Here is a 17,094-nt window from a genome sequence, read left to right as displayed (position 1 = left end):
CTTGCTAAACCATGAAATCCCCTCACCTCGTTGACGGTCTTAGGTGTTGGCCATTCTTGGATGGCTTTAACCTTTTCCACATCCACCCGTACTCCCTCTGCACTAACAACAAAACCCAGAAACACCACATGATCAGTACAAAAGGAGCACTTTTCTAGGTTGGCATACAATTTTTCTTTCCTAGGCACACTTAAAACTGATTGTAAATGTTCAGCATGCAAATCATAGTGCTATAGATGAAAATATCATCAAAGTACACCACCACAAATTTTCCAATAAACTCCCTTAAAACATGGTTCATCAATCTCATGAAAGTACTAGGTGCATTAGTCAAACCAAATGGCATAACCATCAACTCATACAAAGCATATTTTGTTTTAAAGGCAGTTTTCCATTCATCTCCCTCTTTGATCCTAATCTGATTATAGCCACTTTTCAAATCAATTTTAGAAAACACACATGCACCATACAGTTCATCAAGAAGATCATCTAACCTGGGGATTGGATGCCTATACTTGATGGTGATGTTGTTTATGGCTCTACAATCAGAACACATCCTCCATAAGTCGTCCTTCTTGGGTACTAGAATGACAGGTACAGCGCACAAACTCATACTATCTCTCACCCAACCTTTGCTCAGGAGTTCGGACACTTGCCTTTCGATCTCCTTAGTTTCTTGTGGGTTGCTCCTATAAGCTGGCCGATTGGGCAAGGACGCTCCTGGAATGAGATCAATGTGATGCTCAATTCCCCTCAATGGTGGCAAACCATCTGGTACACTTGCTGGAAACACATCATCAAAATCATGCAGAAGAGACTCAATACCAGAAGGCAATTTAAATTCATCAAATTGGTTAGCATGCAACATCTGACGTTGACAAAACAATAAATAGAGGGGTTGTCTCGCGCAAAGCACCCTCCTTACCTCCCTTTTTGTTGCTAAACAAAGCTGTTTGCCCTCAAGTGTTTCACTCTTTTTGTTTTCTCTCTTTTCCCTCTCAAGTGTTTCACTCTTTTTCTTTCCCCTCTTTTCCTTCTCAAGTGTTTCACTCTTTTTCTTTCCCCTCTTTTCCTTCTCAAGTGTTTCACTCTTTTTCTTTCCCCTCTTTTCCTTCTCAAGTGTTTCACTCTTTTTCCTCTCAAGTGTCTCACTCTTTTTCTTTTCTCTCATTTTTATCTAATCCTCACAAACCTCTCTAGGAGATAACGGTTTGAGAACAATTTTCTTGTCATCTTGCTTGAAAGAGATTTTGTTGGTGAAGCCATCATCCACTGCCTTGGTATCATACTGCCACGATCTTCCTAACAGCACATGGGTCGCTTCCATTGGGACCACATCACACAGCACCCTATCATTATATCTCCCAATGGTGAGACACACCTCAACCTGTTGAGTCACTTTTACCTCTTCATCTTCACTAAGCCACTGAAGTTTGTATGGCCTAGGATGGGGTTTAGTTTCCAAATTCAGTTTGGTCACTAACTTGGAACTTGCAACATTGGTACAACTTCCTCCATCAACAATTAAAGAGCACAACTTACCATTAATGACACACATGGTGTGGAAAATATTTTCTCTTTGGTTGTCATCCAGTGGCTGCATCTGATTTCCCAACAGCCTTCTCACCATCATCATATCACCCTGTATAGCTTCCTCCTCATACTCTTCTTCTTCCACTTCTTCTTCACTGATTTCAGACTCACTAGTGACTTCTCCATCAGCCTTCATGATCATGGTCCTCCTGGTTGGACATTTAGAAGCAATATGTCCTCTGCCTAAGCATTTGAAGCATTTTATGTTTCTGGTTCCAATATTGGATGAGGAAGTGGAAGTGTTATGTTTGCTTCCACCAACACTGGACGCTGTTGACTTTCCATGTGGGGATGTTGCTGCTGGGCTGGACGAATTACCTCCCTCCTTCTTGGATCTGTTGGCCCAATTCTGGTTGTAAGTATTGGGTGAGTTCCTCCTTGCTGCACTTTTTCTTCTAATTTGTTGTTCAACTCGTAGTGCCTTATGTAGTAGTTCATCCAACTCCACATACTCCTGTAATTCAACAACATCTCTGATTTCAGGGTTTAGACCATTCAAAAAACGAGCCATTGTGTCTTCGGATTCCTCTTCGATGTTGGCCCTCGCTAACGCTATTTTCATCTCTTTATAGTACTCTTCCACAGTTAAATTCCCTTGGGACAGCCTTTGGAGTTTCTGTCGCATGGTTCTATTATAGCTAGTGGGCACATACCTTTTTCTCATCACCATTTTCATTTCAGTCCATGTATCTACCTCTCGCCCTCCCTCTCTCAGCATTTCTCTCTGGTTTTTATGCCACCAAATGAGGGCATAGTCGGAGAATTCAGCTACTACTAGCTTGATTTTCTGCTCTTCAGTGTAGTCATTGCAGGCAAATACATGTTCAATCTTCATTTCCCAGTCCAGGTAGGCATCTGGATCACTTCTGCCTTTGAAGGGAGGAACATTGAGCTTTACTCCCTCAACCTGCTTTTGCCTCGATCCGTCATTACCACCATTATTACCTCTGTTCCCACCTGTAGTTCGTCTAGCATTCTGATTCACTTGGTTCTCCAATAATTCTAGTCGTTCAAAGACCTCCTGATTGTTACGATCCAGCAAACGTTGCATCTGTGCATTCATCGCGTCCAGTAACATACGCTGAGCTCCATCCAACTGATGATACTCATCACCACCACAACCACCTGCTCCTGCTCCTGCCATGATTCAACAGAAAAGTTTGCAGTAAAAATTATTAAGGTTTCAGGACCTCATCACACTCTACTCACGTGTTTATCTCTTAGATGGTAGTACACTCGTGTTTGATGCTCTCAATAGGCTTTTGTGTAATGTATTCCCTCTTGCCTTTTACCACTCGTGTTTCCTCTTAAGTTCCTGGATGGACCAAATTGGACTCACAAGAAGGTTGTAGCAATGATTAGACGCACGAAGAAGTGACACTCCAAAACTTAACACAATTAACAGTGACTATCCTAAACTAAACCGCACGCAGACTTGGCAAACTTGGGCAAAGACATAAACAGAAGTTCAAGGACATAAACAGAACAAACAGATAGGATTGAAAACAAGGAAACTATGCAATCAACAGAGAAGAAGACACAGAATTAGCAAAATTGACATGCAAATTTCAAATGACCATAACTTTTGCTACAGACGTCCGTTTGAGGCCCACTATATATCAAAATGCTCAGAATTGAAAGGAGAATCCTTGGGTAAATTCCCACTGATTTGGTGCCACAATTTTCCCAAAAAACGCCTCTAACTGCCTTAATTTTGTGTTCAAAGATCAAACATCCAAATTTCTTCCAAACTTTTTTTTTTGCAACTGGTTTTTTTAACAGTCATGCAGATATTAGAATTCGTTCAATAGGTTAATAGGAAATTTGACAATTTAGCAATTTGGAAATTAGTCAATTTTTACCCAAACTGAATTCGAATAGGCTGAAACAATTTGACAGGCACAAACAAAATTCGAATAGCCTGAAACAATTTGACAGGCACAAACAAAATTCGAATAGGCAATCACATGAGAATACAATACGAAAACGAAAGCGATGAATAGAAGACAAAACGAAAACAACGAGAACAGAACAAAACGAACAGAGTACAAATGAAATACGAACAGAGTAGCAACGACAAAACGAACTTGACAATCAACAAAAATAAACGAAATTGACAACCAATGAAAACGACAGCAGAACCTGTATCAAGAGCCGAAGCTCTGATACCAGATGACGTGAATCTTACGAGGCGGAACGTTTGATACAGGATTGTTGACGGAGAGGGACGCCACTTCCAGAGATGGAAGATAAGTCACAGTGACGCCACAAGGAATCAACCTTGATAAGTCAGAATTTGGTTCAACAGGAACCCTGAGAGAAGCTTTCTCACGTATTTAAAAAGAATGCCAAAAAATTCCTTCATTCATTTTGATGAAAATATATATAGTTCACTAAACCCTAAAAACGAAATAAATTGGTGCAGCTAAAAAGGCATAGGTTTCAGCCACAACCACCAAATTATTTATTTAATTGCAATAATTAAATAATAAAATAAAAATAAAAATAATGGAAACATGGGCCTTCAATCATCATCAATGTCAGCTATACAAATAACCAGCCTTATCTCTGTGACGTGTTGGGCCTGTTTAAGTCTGCCTCTGGTCATGGGCCCTTCAAGTGCTTCATGGTCCTACCCCTTAGTTGTGTCCTCATCACTGTGTTGGGCCCTTTTAAGTATGTCTCTGCTCATGGGCCCTTCAAGTGCTTCATGGTCCTTGCCCTTAGTTGTGTCCTCATCTGATGAGAATAGACATGGGCCTTCTAAACAGTTTGGGCCAAAATTACAATAAATAAAAATTATAACTAAAAAACATATTTAACCTGGGCCTTCAAATTAATCTGGGCCTTCAGCAACAATTAATAGTCTTGATAGTGTCTCTGCCTCTGGGTCTTCTTCCTTCTCCACTTGGGCCTTCATCCTTCTCCACTCTGGGGCTTTATCCTTCTCCACTTGGGCCTTCGCCCTTCTCCACTTGGGCCTTTAGCCTGTATTTGGCCAGTTTCATGATTCTCATCATCATCATAGCCCTTGTCATAGGTCCTCCAAGTCCTTCAAGTGGATCCTTGCCCTTGCTCTTGGTCATGTCCTCATCATCCAGTGATGCTTCTTTTTTAAACCTCGATCAGTCATCTTTCCTGGCCGACGTCGGCCAGCATTATTTTCGATACGCATCAGTGAATCATGTTTTTTTTCCGAGGTGGGTTAATGTTTTCCTTGCCGAGTAAATGAAAACAAGCCGATGTCGGCCGAAACACAACTTCGATTGAGCTAGCACGAAAAAATCTAGCCGACCTACATTGAAAATTTTATAGGCGACACCAACAACAAAACTTCCTTTACCGTAAAGAAATATTATCAGCCAGCGTTTGTAAAAAAGCTTGTGCAATGTCGACTGAAAAATAGCAGTCGGAGCTTTTTAACTACCGATGTCGACTATTGTGTTTTCTAATCAATCCCTGAATAATATTCGGCTGATATCTATTAGGAAATGTTCGATCGGCATCATCCGGTGATGCTTCTTTTTTAAACCTCGATCGATCATCTTTCCTGGCCGACGTCGGCTAGCATGTTTTAGGATCAATATCAGGGAATCATGTTATTTTGCCGAGGTTGGCTAATGTTTTCCTCGCCAAGCAAATGAAAACATGCCGATATCGGTCGAAACACAACTTCGGTTGAGCTCGAACGAAAAAACCTAGCCAACCTACATTGTAAATTTTTACCGCAGCACCGAACAAAAAAGGATCCTCTACGGTAAAAAAAAGATTATACGCCAGCGTTTGTAAAAAAATTGCGCAATGTCGGCTGAAAAATATCACTCGCGGCTTTACAACGACCGATGTCGGGTATTGTATTTTCTATTCAATCCCTGAATAATATTTGGATGATGTCAATTAGGAAATGTTCGATCGGCGTCATCCGGTGATGCTTCTTTTTTAAACCTCGATCGGTCATCTTTCCTGACTGACGTTGGCTAGCATTTTTTTGGATCAGTATCGGTGAATCAAATTGTTTTTCCAAGGTTGGCTAATGTTTTCCATGCCGAGCAAATGAAAAGATGCCTATCTCGGCCGAAACACAACATCGGTTGAGCTCGAACGAAAAAACCTAGCCGACCTACATTGTAAATTTTTACCGCAACATCGAACAAAGAAGCATCCTCTACCGTAAAAAAATATTATACACCAGCGTTTGTAAAAAAATTGCGCAATGTCGGCTGAAAAATATCAGTCGCGGCTTTACATCGACCGATGTCGGCAATTATATTTTTTATTTAATCCCTGAATATTATTTGGAAGATGTCGATTAGGAAATGTTCGAACGGCGTCATCCGGTGATGCTTCTTTTTTAAACCTCGATCTGTCATCTTTCTAGGCCGACGTCGGCTAGCATTTTTTTCAATAGGTATTGGTGAATAATGTTTTTTTCCGAGCTGGGCTAATGTTTTCCTTGTCGAGTAAATGGAAACAAGCCAGTGTCAGCCGAAGAACAACTTAGGTTGAGCTAGCACAAAAAAAAGCTAGCCGACGTACATTGAAAATTTTATAGGCGACACTAACAACAAAACTTCCATTACCGTAAAGAAATATCATCGTCCAGCGTTTGTAAAAAAGCTTGCGCAATGTCGGCTGAAAAATAGTAGTCGGGACTTTTTAACTACCGATGTCGGCTATTGTGTTTTCTATTCAATCCCTGAATAATATTCGGCTGATATATATTAGGAAATGTTCGATTGGCATCATCCGGTGATGCTTCTTTTTTAAACCTCGATCGATCATCTTTCCTGGCCGACGTTGGCTAGCATGTTTTACGATCAATATCTGTGAATCATGTTATTTTGTCGAGGTTGGCTAATGTTTTCCTTGCCAAGCAAATGAAAACATGCCAATGTCGGTCGAAACACAACTTCGGTTGAGCTCGAACGAAAAAACCTAGCCGACCTACATTGTAAATTTTTACAGCAACACCGAACTAAAAAGCATCCTCCACCGTAAAAAAATATTATCGACCAGCTTTTGTAAAAAAAATTGCGCAATGTCAGCTGAAAAGTATCAGTCGTGGCTTTAGAACGACCAATGTCGGCTATTGTATTTTCTATTCAATCCCTGAATAATTTTTGGATGATGTCTATTAGGAAATGTTCGATCGGCGTCATCCGGTGATGCTTATTTTTTAAACCTCGATCGGTCATCTTTCCAGACCGACGTTGGCTAGCATTTTTTTCGATACATATCGGTGAATTTTTTATTTCCGAGGTGGGCTATTGTTATGCTTGCCGAGCAAATGAAAACATGCCGGTGTCGGACGAAACACAACTTCTGTTGAGCTAGCACAAAAAAACCTTGCCAACCTACATTGAAAATTTGATAGGCGACACCAACAACAAAACTTCCTTTACCGTAACGAAACATTATCGGCCAGTGTTTGCAAAAAAAATTGCAGAGTGTCGGCTGAAAAGTATCAGTCACGGCTTTATAACGACCGACGTCGGCTATTGTATTTTCATTTCAATCCCTGAATAATATTTGGATGATGTCTATTAGGAAATGTTCGATCGGCATCATCCGGTGATGCTTCTTTTTTAAACCTTGATCGGTCATCTTTCCTGATCGACGTTGGCTAGCTTTTTTTGGATCAGTATCGGTGAATCAATTTTTTTCTGAGGTTGGCTAATGTTTTCCTTGCCAAGCAAATGAAAACGTGCTAGTGTCGGCCGAAACAAAACTTCGGTTGAGCTCAAACGAAAAACCTAGTCGCCCTACATTTTAAATTTTATAGGCGACACCAACAACAAAACTTCCTTTACCATAAATAGATATTATCGGTCAGAGTTTGTAAAATAGCTTGTGCAATGTTGGCTGAAAAATAACAGTCGGGGCTTTTTAACTATCGATGTCGGCTATTGTGTTTTCTATTCAATCCCTGAATAGTATTTGGCTGATGTCTATTAGGAAATGTTTGATCGGGGTCATCCGGTGATGCTTCTTTTTTAAACCTCGATCGATCATCTTTCCTGGCCGACGTCGGCTAGCATGTTTTACGATCAGTATCGGTGAATCATGGTTTTTTGCCGAGGTTGGCTAATGTTTTCTTTGCCAAGCAAATGAAAACATGCCGGTGTCGGCTGAAACACAAATTCAGTTGAGCTAGAACGAAAAAACCTAGCCGACCTACATTGTAAATTTTTACGGCAACACCGAACAAAAAAGCATCCTCTATAGTAAAAAAATATTATCAGCCATTGTTTGTAAAAAAAATTGGGGAGTGTAGGCTGAAAAGTGTCAGTCGTGGCTTTACAACGACCGATGTCGGCTATTGTATTTTCCATTGAATCCCTGAATAATATTTGGTTGATGTCTATTAGGAAATGTTCGATCGGTCATCTTTCCTGACCGACATCGGCTAGCTGTTTTTTGGATCAGTATTGGTGAATCAAAATTTTTTTCCGAGGTTGGCTAATGTTTTCCTTGCCAAGCAAATGAAAACATGTCAGTGTCGGCCGAAACAAAACTTCAGTTGAGCTTGAACGAAAAAACCTAGCCGACCTACATTTTAAATTTTATAGGTGACACCAACAACAAAATTTCCTTTGCCGTAAAGAAATATTATTGGCCAGCGTTTGTAAGAAAGCTTGTGGAATGTCGGCTGAAAAATAGCATTCGGGGCTTTTTAACTACCGATGTTGACTATTGTTTTTTCTATTCAATTCCTGAATAATATTTAGCTGATGGCTATTAGGAAATGTTTGATCGGCGTCATCCGGTGATGCTTCTTTTTTAAACCTGGATCGGTCATCTTTCCTGGCTGACGTTGGCTAGCATGTTTTACGATCAGTATCAGTGAATCATGTGTTTTTGCCGAGGTTGGCTAATGTTTTCCTTGCCAAGCAAATGAAAACATGCCGATGTCGGCCGAAACACAAATTCGGTTGAGCTCGAACGAAAAAACTTAGCCGACCTACATTGTAAATTTTTACGGCAACATCGAAAAAAAAGCCTCCTCTACCGTAACGAAACATTATCGACCAGCGTTTGTAAAAAAAATTGCGCAGTGTCGGCTAAAAAGTGTCAGTCGTGGCTTTACAACGACCGATGTCGGCTATTGTATTTTCTATTCAATCCCTGAATAATATTTGGATGATGTCTATTAGGAAATGTTCGATCGGCGTCATCCGGTGATGCTTCTTTTTTAAACCTCGATCGGTCATCTTTCCTGGCCGACGTCGGCTAGCATTTTTTTCGATACGTATCGGTGAATCATGTTGTTTTCCTAGGTGGGCTAATGTTTTCCTTGCCGAGCAAATGATAACATGTCGTCGGTGTTGGCCGAAACACAACTTCGATTGAGATAGCACGAAAAAAGCCAGCCAACCTACATTGAAAATTTTATAGGCGACACCAACAACAAAACTTCCTTTACCGTAACGAAACATTATCGGCCAGCGTTTGTAAAAAAAATTGTGCAATGTCGGCTGAAAAATAGCAGTCGGGGCTTTTTAACTACCAATGTCGGCTATTGTGTTTTCTATTCAATCCCTGAATAATATTTGGCTGATGTCTATTAGGAAATGTTCGATCGGCATCATCCGGTGATGCTTCTTTTTTAAACCTCGATCGGTCGTCTTTCCTGGCCAACGTCGCCTAGCATCTTTTTCGATCAGTATCGGTAAAACATGTTTTTTTGCCGAGGTTGGCTAATGTTTCCTTGCCAAGCAAATGAAAACATGTCGGTGTCGGCCGAAACACAAATTCGGTTGAGCTCGAACGAAAAAAACTAGCAGACCTACATTTTAAATTTTTACGGCTACACCGAACAAAAAAGCATCCTGATATGAACCCTCATAAGGGCTGACTTAGGATCGTCTAGGATTAAACCTTGATGGAAAATGCTGAAATTGATTAAGGAAAGGATGGAAAATAAGGTGGTTAATTTCGTGGGTCTTAATAAGGTGGTTCTTGGCATAAAATGGTTGAATGGGATGGTAAAATGTAGGTTAAGTGGTGGTTGGACAGAAATATAGAAATGGCAATAACTCAAGCTACAGGGCTCCAAATGAGGTGATTCCAAAACGAGGTGAAAGACCTCATTTTGAAATTCAATTTTGGCTCAAGAATCACTTAATTTGAGTGCGTGAAATGGGAGTTATAGCCACGAGATAATTCTGGGCAGAAGTGGATTTTTTGGAATTGTGGTTTGAAAGAACATGGTTGAAGATGAAATGAAGAAAAGAATCACTCTTTCCGGCTAGGGCAACACACAAAGGTTGTGAAATTCCTTTGATACAACCAGGGTGTTCTTGAATCACTCAAGAATTTAGGAGAATCACTCTCACTAAGATAAAAGAGATAAACTCTAATTTTCTGAATAAAACTCAACTTGTGTTTATTGATAAAATGGTTCAGCTTATATAGAAGCTTTACATCAGATTTTAGTAATGACCCACTAACCTAGAATTAAAAGAACTTAATGCCATTAACCTAGGGAATTAAAGAACTTAATGGCTGAGTGTAACTGAAATTGTGGCAACCAAAAGTCACCTCCAACAGACATCAAGTCAGCCACCATTTGGTCTCCCAAAAGGCTGATGCCTAGGTTGCCAATTGGGCCCTTATTACAACTTGAACTAAACCTAACTAAAGCCCTTTTAGTTGATTAACCCAAAACATATTTTTGGTCAGCCAACTTTACAAGGATTGGGCCATTATTTAGACAAACTAAACACTTTAAAATTGAGACAAAGTGGTGTCATTTAAGCCTCCTCCATTTGGGCCATGATACAACTCACAACCTTGGACTTTTCTCCTTGAAACTTGGGCTTGTATTCAAATTGTATGGACAACACTTGTTGAAGAGCTTCCTTGGCTTTCCTTGCTCTAGCCCTTGTCATAGGTCCTCCAAGTCCTTCAAGTGGATCCTTGCCCTTGCTCTTTGTCATGTCCTCATCATTCTCTCTCTCTTGAGAAGGATTTGTCCTCAAATCGGATTCTCCATCTGCATCAAAAATACATAAGTCAGAGACATTGAAGGTGGAGCTAACATTATACTTACCGGGCAACTCAACTTTGTAAGCATTGTCATTGATTCTTTCAAGCACTTGAAATGGTCCATCTCCCCTTGGTTGAAGCTTTGATTTCCTTTGTTCCGGAAACCTTTCTTTTCTCATGTGCACCCAAACCCAATCTCCGGGTTCGAAGACAACCTTCTTTCTCCCTTTGTTGGCTTGTTTAGCATAGCTTTCATTTTTCCTCTCAATTTGATCTTTGACTCTCTCATGAAGCTTCTTCACATAGTCCGCCTTTGCTTGACCTTTTTTATGCTTAAAAACAGAAACATTAGGCATAGGCAAAAGATCAAGAGGAGTTAGTGGATAAAAACCATAAACAACTTCAAAAGGAGAACAATTAGTGGTGCTATGAACAACTCTATTGTAAGCAAACTCAACATGGGGTAAACAAGCTTCCCAAGTTTTTAAGTTCTTCCTCAAAATTGTCCTAAGCAAAGTTCCCAATGTCCTATTAACAACTTCTGTTTGCCCATCGGTTTGTGGGTGACAAGTTGATATGAACCCTCATGGCACAAGGGCTGACTTAGGATCGTCTAGGATTAAACCTTGATGGAAAATGCAGAAATTGATTAAGGAAAGGATGGAAAATAAGGTGGTTAATTTCGTGGGTCTTAATAAGGTGGTTTCTGGCATAAAATGGATGAATGGGATGGTAAAACGTAGGTTAAGTGGTGGCTGGACAGAAATATAGAAATGGCAATAACGGAAGCTACAGGGCTCCAAATGAGGTGATTCCAAAACGAGGTGAAAGGTCTCGTTTTGAAATTCAATTTAGGCTCAAGAATCACTTAATTTGAGTATGTAAAATGGAAGTTATGGTCACGAGATAATTTTGGGCAGAGGTGGATTTCCTGGAATTGTGGTTTGAAAGAACAAGGGTGGAGATGATAGGAAGGAAAGAATCACTCTTTCCAGCGAGGGCAACACACAAAGGTTGTGAAAGTCCTTTGATACAGCCAGGGTGTTCTTGAATCACTCAAGAATTTAGGAGAATCACTCTCACTAAGATAAAAGAGATAAACTCTAATTTTCTGAATAAAACTCAACTTGTGTTTATTGATAAAATGGTTCAGCTTATATAGAAGCTTTACAGCAGATTTTAGTAATGACCCACTAACCTAGAATTAAAATAACTTATTGCCATTAACCTAGGGAATTAAAAAAAACTTAATGGCTGAGTGTAACTGAAATTGAGGCAACCAAAAGTCACCCCCAACAGCCAACATGTCAGCCACCATTTGGTCTCCCAAAAGGCTGATGTCTAGGTTGCCAATTGGGCCCTTATTACAACTTGAACTAAACCTAACTAAAGCCCTTTTAGTTGATTAACCCAAAACATATTTTTGGTCAGCCAACTTTACAAGGATTGGGCCATTATTTAGACAAACTAAACACTCTAAAATTGAAATAAAGTGGTGTCATTTAGTCCTCCTCCATTTGGGCCATGATACAACTCACAACCTTGGACTTTTCTCCTTGAAACTTGGGCTTGTATTCAAATAGTATGGACAACACTTGTTGAAGAGCTTCCTTGGCTTTCCTTGCTCTAGCCCTTGTCATAGGTCCTCCAAGTCCTTCAAGTGGATCCTTGCCCTTGCTCTTGGTCATGTCCTCATCACAAGTAGTTGAAAATAATAATTTAGTGCCCAACTTGCCCCACAAAGTCCTCCAAAAATGGCTAGGAACTTAGAGTCCCTATCACTAACAATGCTCCTTGGCAAACCATGGAGTCTCACAATCTCCTTGAAAAATAAATCAGCCACATGGGAAGCATCATCAACTTTTTTACATGGAATAAAATGAGGCTTTGCCTTTTTACATACAATGCAATGTTCACAAAATTTCTGTACATCCTTTTTCATATGAGGTCAATAAAAATGTTCTTGTAATGTTTCTAGAGTCTTTTGAACCCCAAAATACCCCATTAAACCGCCTGCATGTGCTTCACAAACAACCAAATTTCTTGTAGAACATTTAGGCACACACAATTTGTTTTCTTTGAAAAGAAAGCCTTCATGTCTAAAGAAACCATTTTCTGAAAAAAAAATTGCACAATTTTTAAAAATTTCTCCAAAAGTTTCATAATTTTCATACATGCTTTTCAAGCATTCAAGACCAATCAATTTTGTTTCAAGCATAGAAAGTAATGCATGACGCCGAGAAAGAGCCTCGGCTACAATATTACCTTTTCCTTTTTTATGTTTGATAACATAAGGGAATTGCTCTAGGAATTCCACCCACTCGCATGCCTTTTGTTAAGCTTGCCTTGCCCCTTGATATATTTGAGGGACTCATGGTCACTAAGAATGATAAATTCCTTGGGATAAAGGTAGTGTTGCCACGTTTTCAAAGCCCGTACTAAGGCATACAAATCCTTATCATAAGTTGAATAGTTAAGGGTAGGACCACTTAACTTTTCACTAAAATAAGCAATTGGATGACCTTCTTGCATCAACACAGCCCCAATCCCAACATTTGAAGCATCACACTCAATTTCAAAAGATTTTTGAAAGTTTGGCAACGCAAGTATGGGGGCATTAGTTAGCTTTTGCTTAAGAACATTGAAAGCTTCTTATTGTTTCTCTCCCCATTTGAAACCAACATTTTTTTAGCACTTCATTGAGAGGTGCTGCCAATGTGCTAAAATCCTTCACAAATCGTCTATAAAAACTTGCTAAACCATGAAAACTCCTCACCTCGGTCACGGACTTAGGTGTAGGCCATTCTTGAATAGCCCTAACCTTCTCCTCATCAACTTGCACTCCTTTTGAACTTACAACAAATCCAAGAAACACAACATGGTTAGTACAAAAGATGCATTTTTCAAGATTGGCATACAATTGTTCTTCTCTAAGCACAATCAAGACAGATTTTAAATGATCAATATGCAAATCAAGTGAAGTGCTATAGATAAGAATATCATCAAAGTACACCACAACGAACTTTCCTATGAACTCTTTCAAGATATGGTTCATTAATCTCATGAAAGTGCTAGGAGCGTTAGTTAGGCCAAAAGGCATAACCAACCATTCATACAAACCATATTTTGTTTTAAAAGCAGTTTTCCATTCATCCCCTTCTCTAATCCTAATTTGATTGTATCCACTTTTTAAATCGATTTTAGAGAAGTAACATGCACCATGCAATTCATCAAGCCTAGGTATAGGATGCCTATATTTAATGGTGATGTTATTAAGGGCTCTACAATCGGAACACATGCGCCATGTCCCATCCTTTTTAGGGACCAAAATCACTGGGACAGCACAAGGACTCATACTATCTCTTACCCAAACTTTGCTAATGAGTTCATCCACTTGTCTTTGAATCTCTTTGGTTTCTTGTGGATTACTTCTATAGGATGGGCTATTAGGCAAAGAAGCTCCCGGAATGAGATCAATTTGATGCTCAATTCCCCTCAAAGAGTCCACTTGGCACATTTGATGGAAACATGTCTTGAAAATCCTGCAAAAGAGTTTTAACACTAGAAGGCACTTCAAAATCATCAAAAGTGTTAGTGGTCAAAATCTGATTTTTGCAAAACAAGATGTATAGTGACTATTTAGCACGAAACAACCTCTTGACCTCACTTTTTGTGGCTAAATAGCTCTCCCTCACTTCAAGTGTTTCACTCTTCTTTTGTTCACTCTTTTTCCTCTGTAGTGTTTTCCTCTTTTTCTCACTCTCAAGTTTTTTGCTCACGTTTTCTTTTTCTCTTTTCTCTTGAAGAAGTTTTTCCCTCGTTTTCTTTTTATGCTCACACACTTCTTGTGGACTCAATGGTTTGAGCACAATCTTTTTGTCTTGGTGCATGAAAGAGATCTTGTTGGTGTAACCGTCATGATTGGCCCTTTTATCAAATTGCCTTGGTCTCCCCAAAAGTAAGTGACTGGCCTCCATAGGAACAACATCACAAAGTACCTTATCATTGTATTTCCCAATGGAAACGTCCACTTCAACTTGTTGCTTCACTTGCACCTCTCCATCCTTACTATGCCATTGAAGTTTGTATGGCCTAGGATGTGGTTTAGTAGCTAAATGTAGCTTTGACACTAATCTAGCACTAGCCACATTGGTGCAACTACCTCCATCAATGATCACCATGCACACCTTGCCGTTGATTAAACATCTAGTGTGAAAGATGTTTTGTCTTTGGCTCTCCTCCTCATGCTTCAATTGACCACCAAGTAACCGTCTAATCATCAACAAATCTCCCTCCGGAGTCTCCTCTTCCTCTACGTACTCACTCTCCTCTTCCTCTTCAACATCGGATTCACTTATATATTCTCCATCTCTAAGAACCATGGAGCTTTTGTTAGGGCACTCATAAGCATAGTGTCCTAGGCCTTGGCACTTGAAACACTTCACATCTCTACTCCTTTTAGAGGGTTCCTCTTGGGACTTTGAGCGAGTTTTTGACGGGATAGGTGTGGAAACTACTAGAAGTAGCAGCCCCATCTTTCTTACCTTTGTCTTTCCAACTAGAAGAACCAAAGTTGGTAAAACTCCTCTTAGCCACTCTTTTCCTTTTTAATTGTTGCTCTACTTGGATTACTTTGTGAAGCAAATCATCCATTTCAACAAACTCCTGCAGCTCAACAATATCACGGATATCATTAGTCAAACCATTAAGAAATCGAGCCATAGTTACCTCCTCATCTTCTTCAATCTTTGCTTGAATCATGAGCACATCCATTTCCTTGAAATACTCCTCAACCCCCTTGTTGCCTTGGGTTACTTTTTGGAGCTTGAATTTCAAATCCCTTGAGTAACTAGCCGGCACATACCGCTTCCTCACGATCCTTTTCATCTCCGCCCATGTCATTGGCTCTTCATTTCTTGCTCTCTCCTTTTGTTGCTTGTTCCACCACACAAGAGCATAGTCGGAAAACTCCGTGGTGGCAAGCTTCACCTTTTGGTCCTCCTCATAGTTGTTGCATGAGAAAGCATGCTCTATTTTCATCTCCCACTCCAAGTAGGCCTCTGGATCATTCTTTCCTTTAAAGGGAGGAATTTTGAGTTTAATACCATCAATTCGGTTTTGTCTAGGAACACCATCATTCCTTCTTCTCCTCCTTTCTTCTTCATTATGATCTCTGTTCTCCATTTGATCCAACCTCTCATGGAGTGCATCATCTCGTTGTTTCATTAACCTCTCCAAATGTTGCAACAAAGCTTGCATTTGCAATTGCGAAAGCCCCACTCCATCATTAGGATTAGTACCCGACATCTCAAACAAACAAATCAAACATAACAAGACAAATATAGTTACTATTTGAATACCTCACCCACTCAAGTGTATCACACAATTATGGCTTTTCTCTAATGAAAACACTCTTGCCTTTTACCACTCTAATTCCCCTTGAGTTCTTAGGCAATTCAAGAGATTATTATGGCCACAACAAAGAACAATTCATCAATATGTGTAAGGTAAGGCTAGAGAGACAAGGAAAAGGTTAACCAAGAAAAAGGCTAACAATGTTTTTAGGCACAATTGAAGGAAATAAAGTTCAGAATTTAGGAATTCAAGTAAGAATCCTTCATACAACCAATATATTACCTTCAATAGATTTTTTTTTAAGTTCTTCAAGCATGAACCATTCAGCCCAATTTTTTTTTTTTTTGCTTATACGAATTTCTGTTTTTTTTATATATATAACAAAGAGATCAAAAGGCTTAACTTTTGCAATGGTTCAGCCATAAAGAAAAAAAAGAACATGAACAAGAAGGTAATATAAATGGCAAAGAAAAAATAAAGAAGGATGTTACCCAATATTTCCAGCAAAGGAAGTGTTGATCCTAGAACCGGAGCTCTGATTACCAAATGATATGAACCCTCATGGCACAAGGGCTGACTTAGGATCGTCTAGGATTAAACCTTGATGGAAAATGCGGAAATTGATTAAGGAAAGGATGGAAAATAAGGTGGTTAATTTCATGGGTCTTAATAAGGTGTTTCTTGGCATAAAATGGATGAATGAGATGGTAAAACGTAGGTTAAGTGGTGGTTGGACAGAAATATAGAAATGGCAATAACTCGAGCTACAGGGCTCCAAATGAGGTGATTCCAAAACGAGGTGTGATGAGGATACAACTAAGGACAAGGACCATGAAGCACTTGAAGGGCCCATGACCAGAGGCAGACTTAAACAGGCCCAACACGTCATAGAGACAAGGCTGGTGATTTGTATAGCTGCCATTGATGATGATTGAAGGCCCAAGTGGAGAAAGATGAAGGCCCAGAGGCAGAGGCACTACCAAGACTATTAATTGTTGCTGAAGGCCCAAACTAATTTAAAGGCCCAAGTTAAATATGTTTTTAGTTATAATTTTATTTATTGTAATTTTGTTTTATCTTTTTGTTCAAATACACTATAGTATTGGGTTTTTGTTTTCAATAAAGGAAAAGAACTTTTTGGCATTTGATATCAATAAA

General features: G+C 39.5%; 1 protein-coding gene and 1 pseudogene across 1 annotated transcript; both read right to left on the bottom strand.

The window, feature by feature from the left end:
* Positions 1 to 1,177: 1,177 nt before the first annotated feature.
* On the bottom strand, positions 1,178 to 2,737 carry LOC102665906 (uncharacterized). Its single transcript, XM_006589940.1, has 2 exons — positions 1,543 to 2,737; positions 1,178 to 1,320 (listed from the first exon to the last, which is right to left on the bottom strand). The coding sequence occupies exons 1-2, from the start codon at positions 2,735 to 2,737 to the stop codon at positions 1,178 to 1,180; spliced, it is 1,338 nt and encodes a 445-aa protein (XP_006590003.1).
* A 7,795-nt stretch (positions 2,738 to 10,532) lies between these two features.
* LOC112998175 (uncharacterized) lies at positions 10,533 to 15,696 on the bottom strand (annotated as a pseudogene).
* Between the last annotated feature and the right edge of the window lie 1,398 nt (positions 15,697 to 17,094).

The sequence above is a fragment of the Glycine max genome, chromosome 10 (assembly GCF_000004515.6).
Source record: "Glycine max cultivar Williams 82 chromosome 10, Glycine_max_v4.0, whole genome shotgun sequence".
NCBI lineage: Eukaryota > Viridiplantae > Streptophyta > Magnoliopsida > Fabales > Fabaceae > Glycine > Glycine max.
This window is presented reverse-complemented; position numbering and strand designations above follow the sequence as displayed.

What these genes read in the sequence shown, in the direction of transcription:
- LOC102665906 (XM_006589940.1), bottom strand. Translation starts at nt 2,737, where the DNA reads ATGGCAGGAGCAGGAGCAGGTGGTTGTGGTGGTGATGAGTATCATCAG. An exon ending in CACCATGTGTGTCATTAATG is followed by an intron (nt 1,321 to 1,542) that starts GTAAGTTGTGCT and finishes TCCCAATGGAAG; the next exon opens with CGACCCATGTGCTGTTAGGA.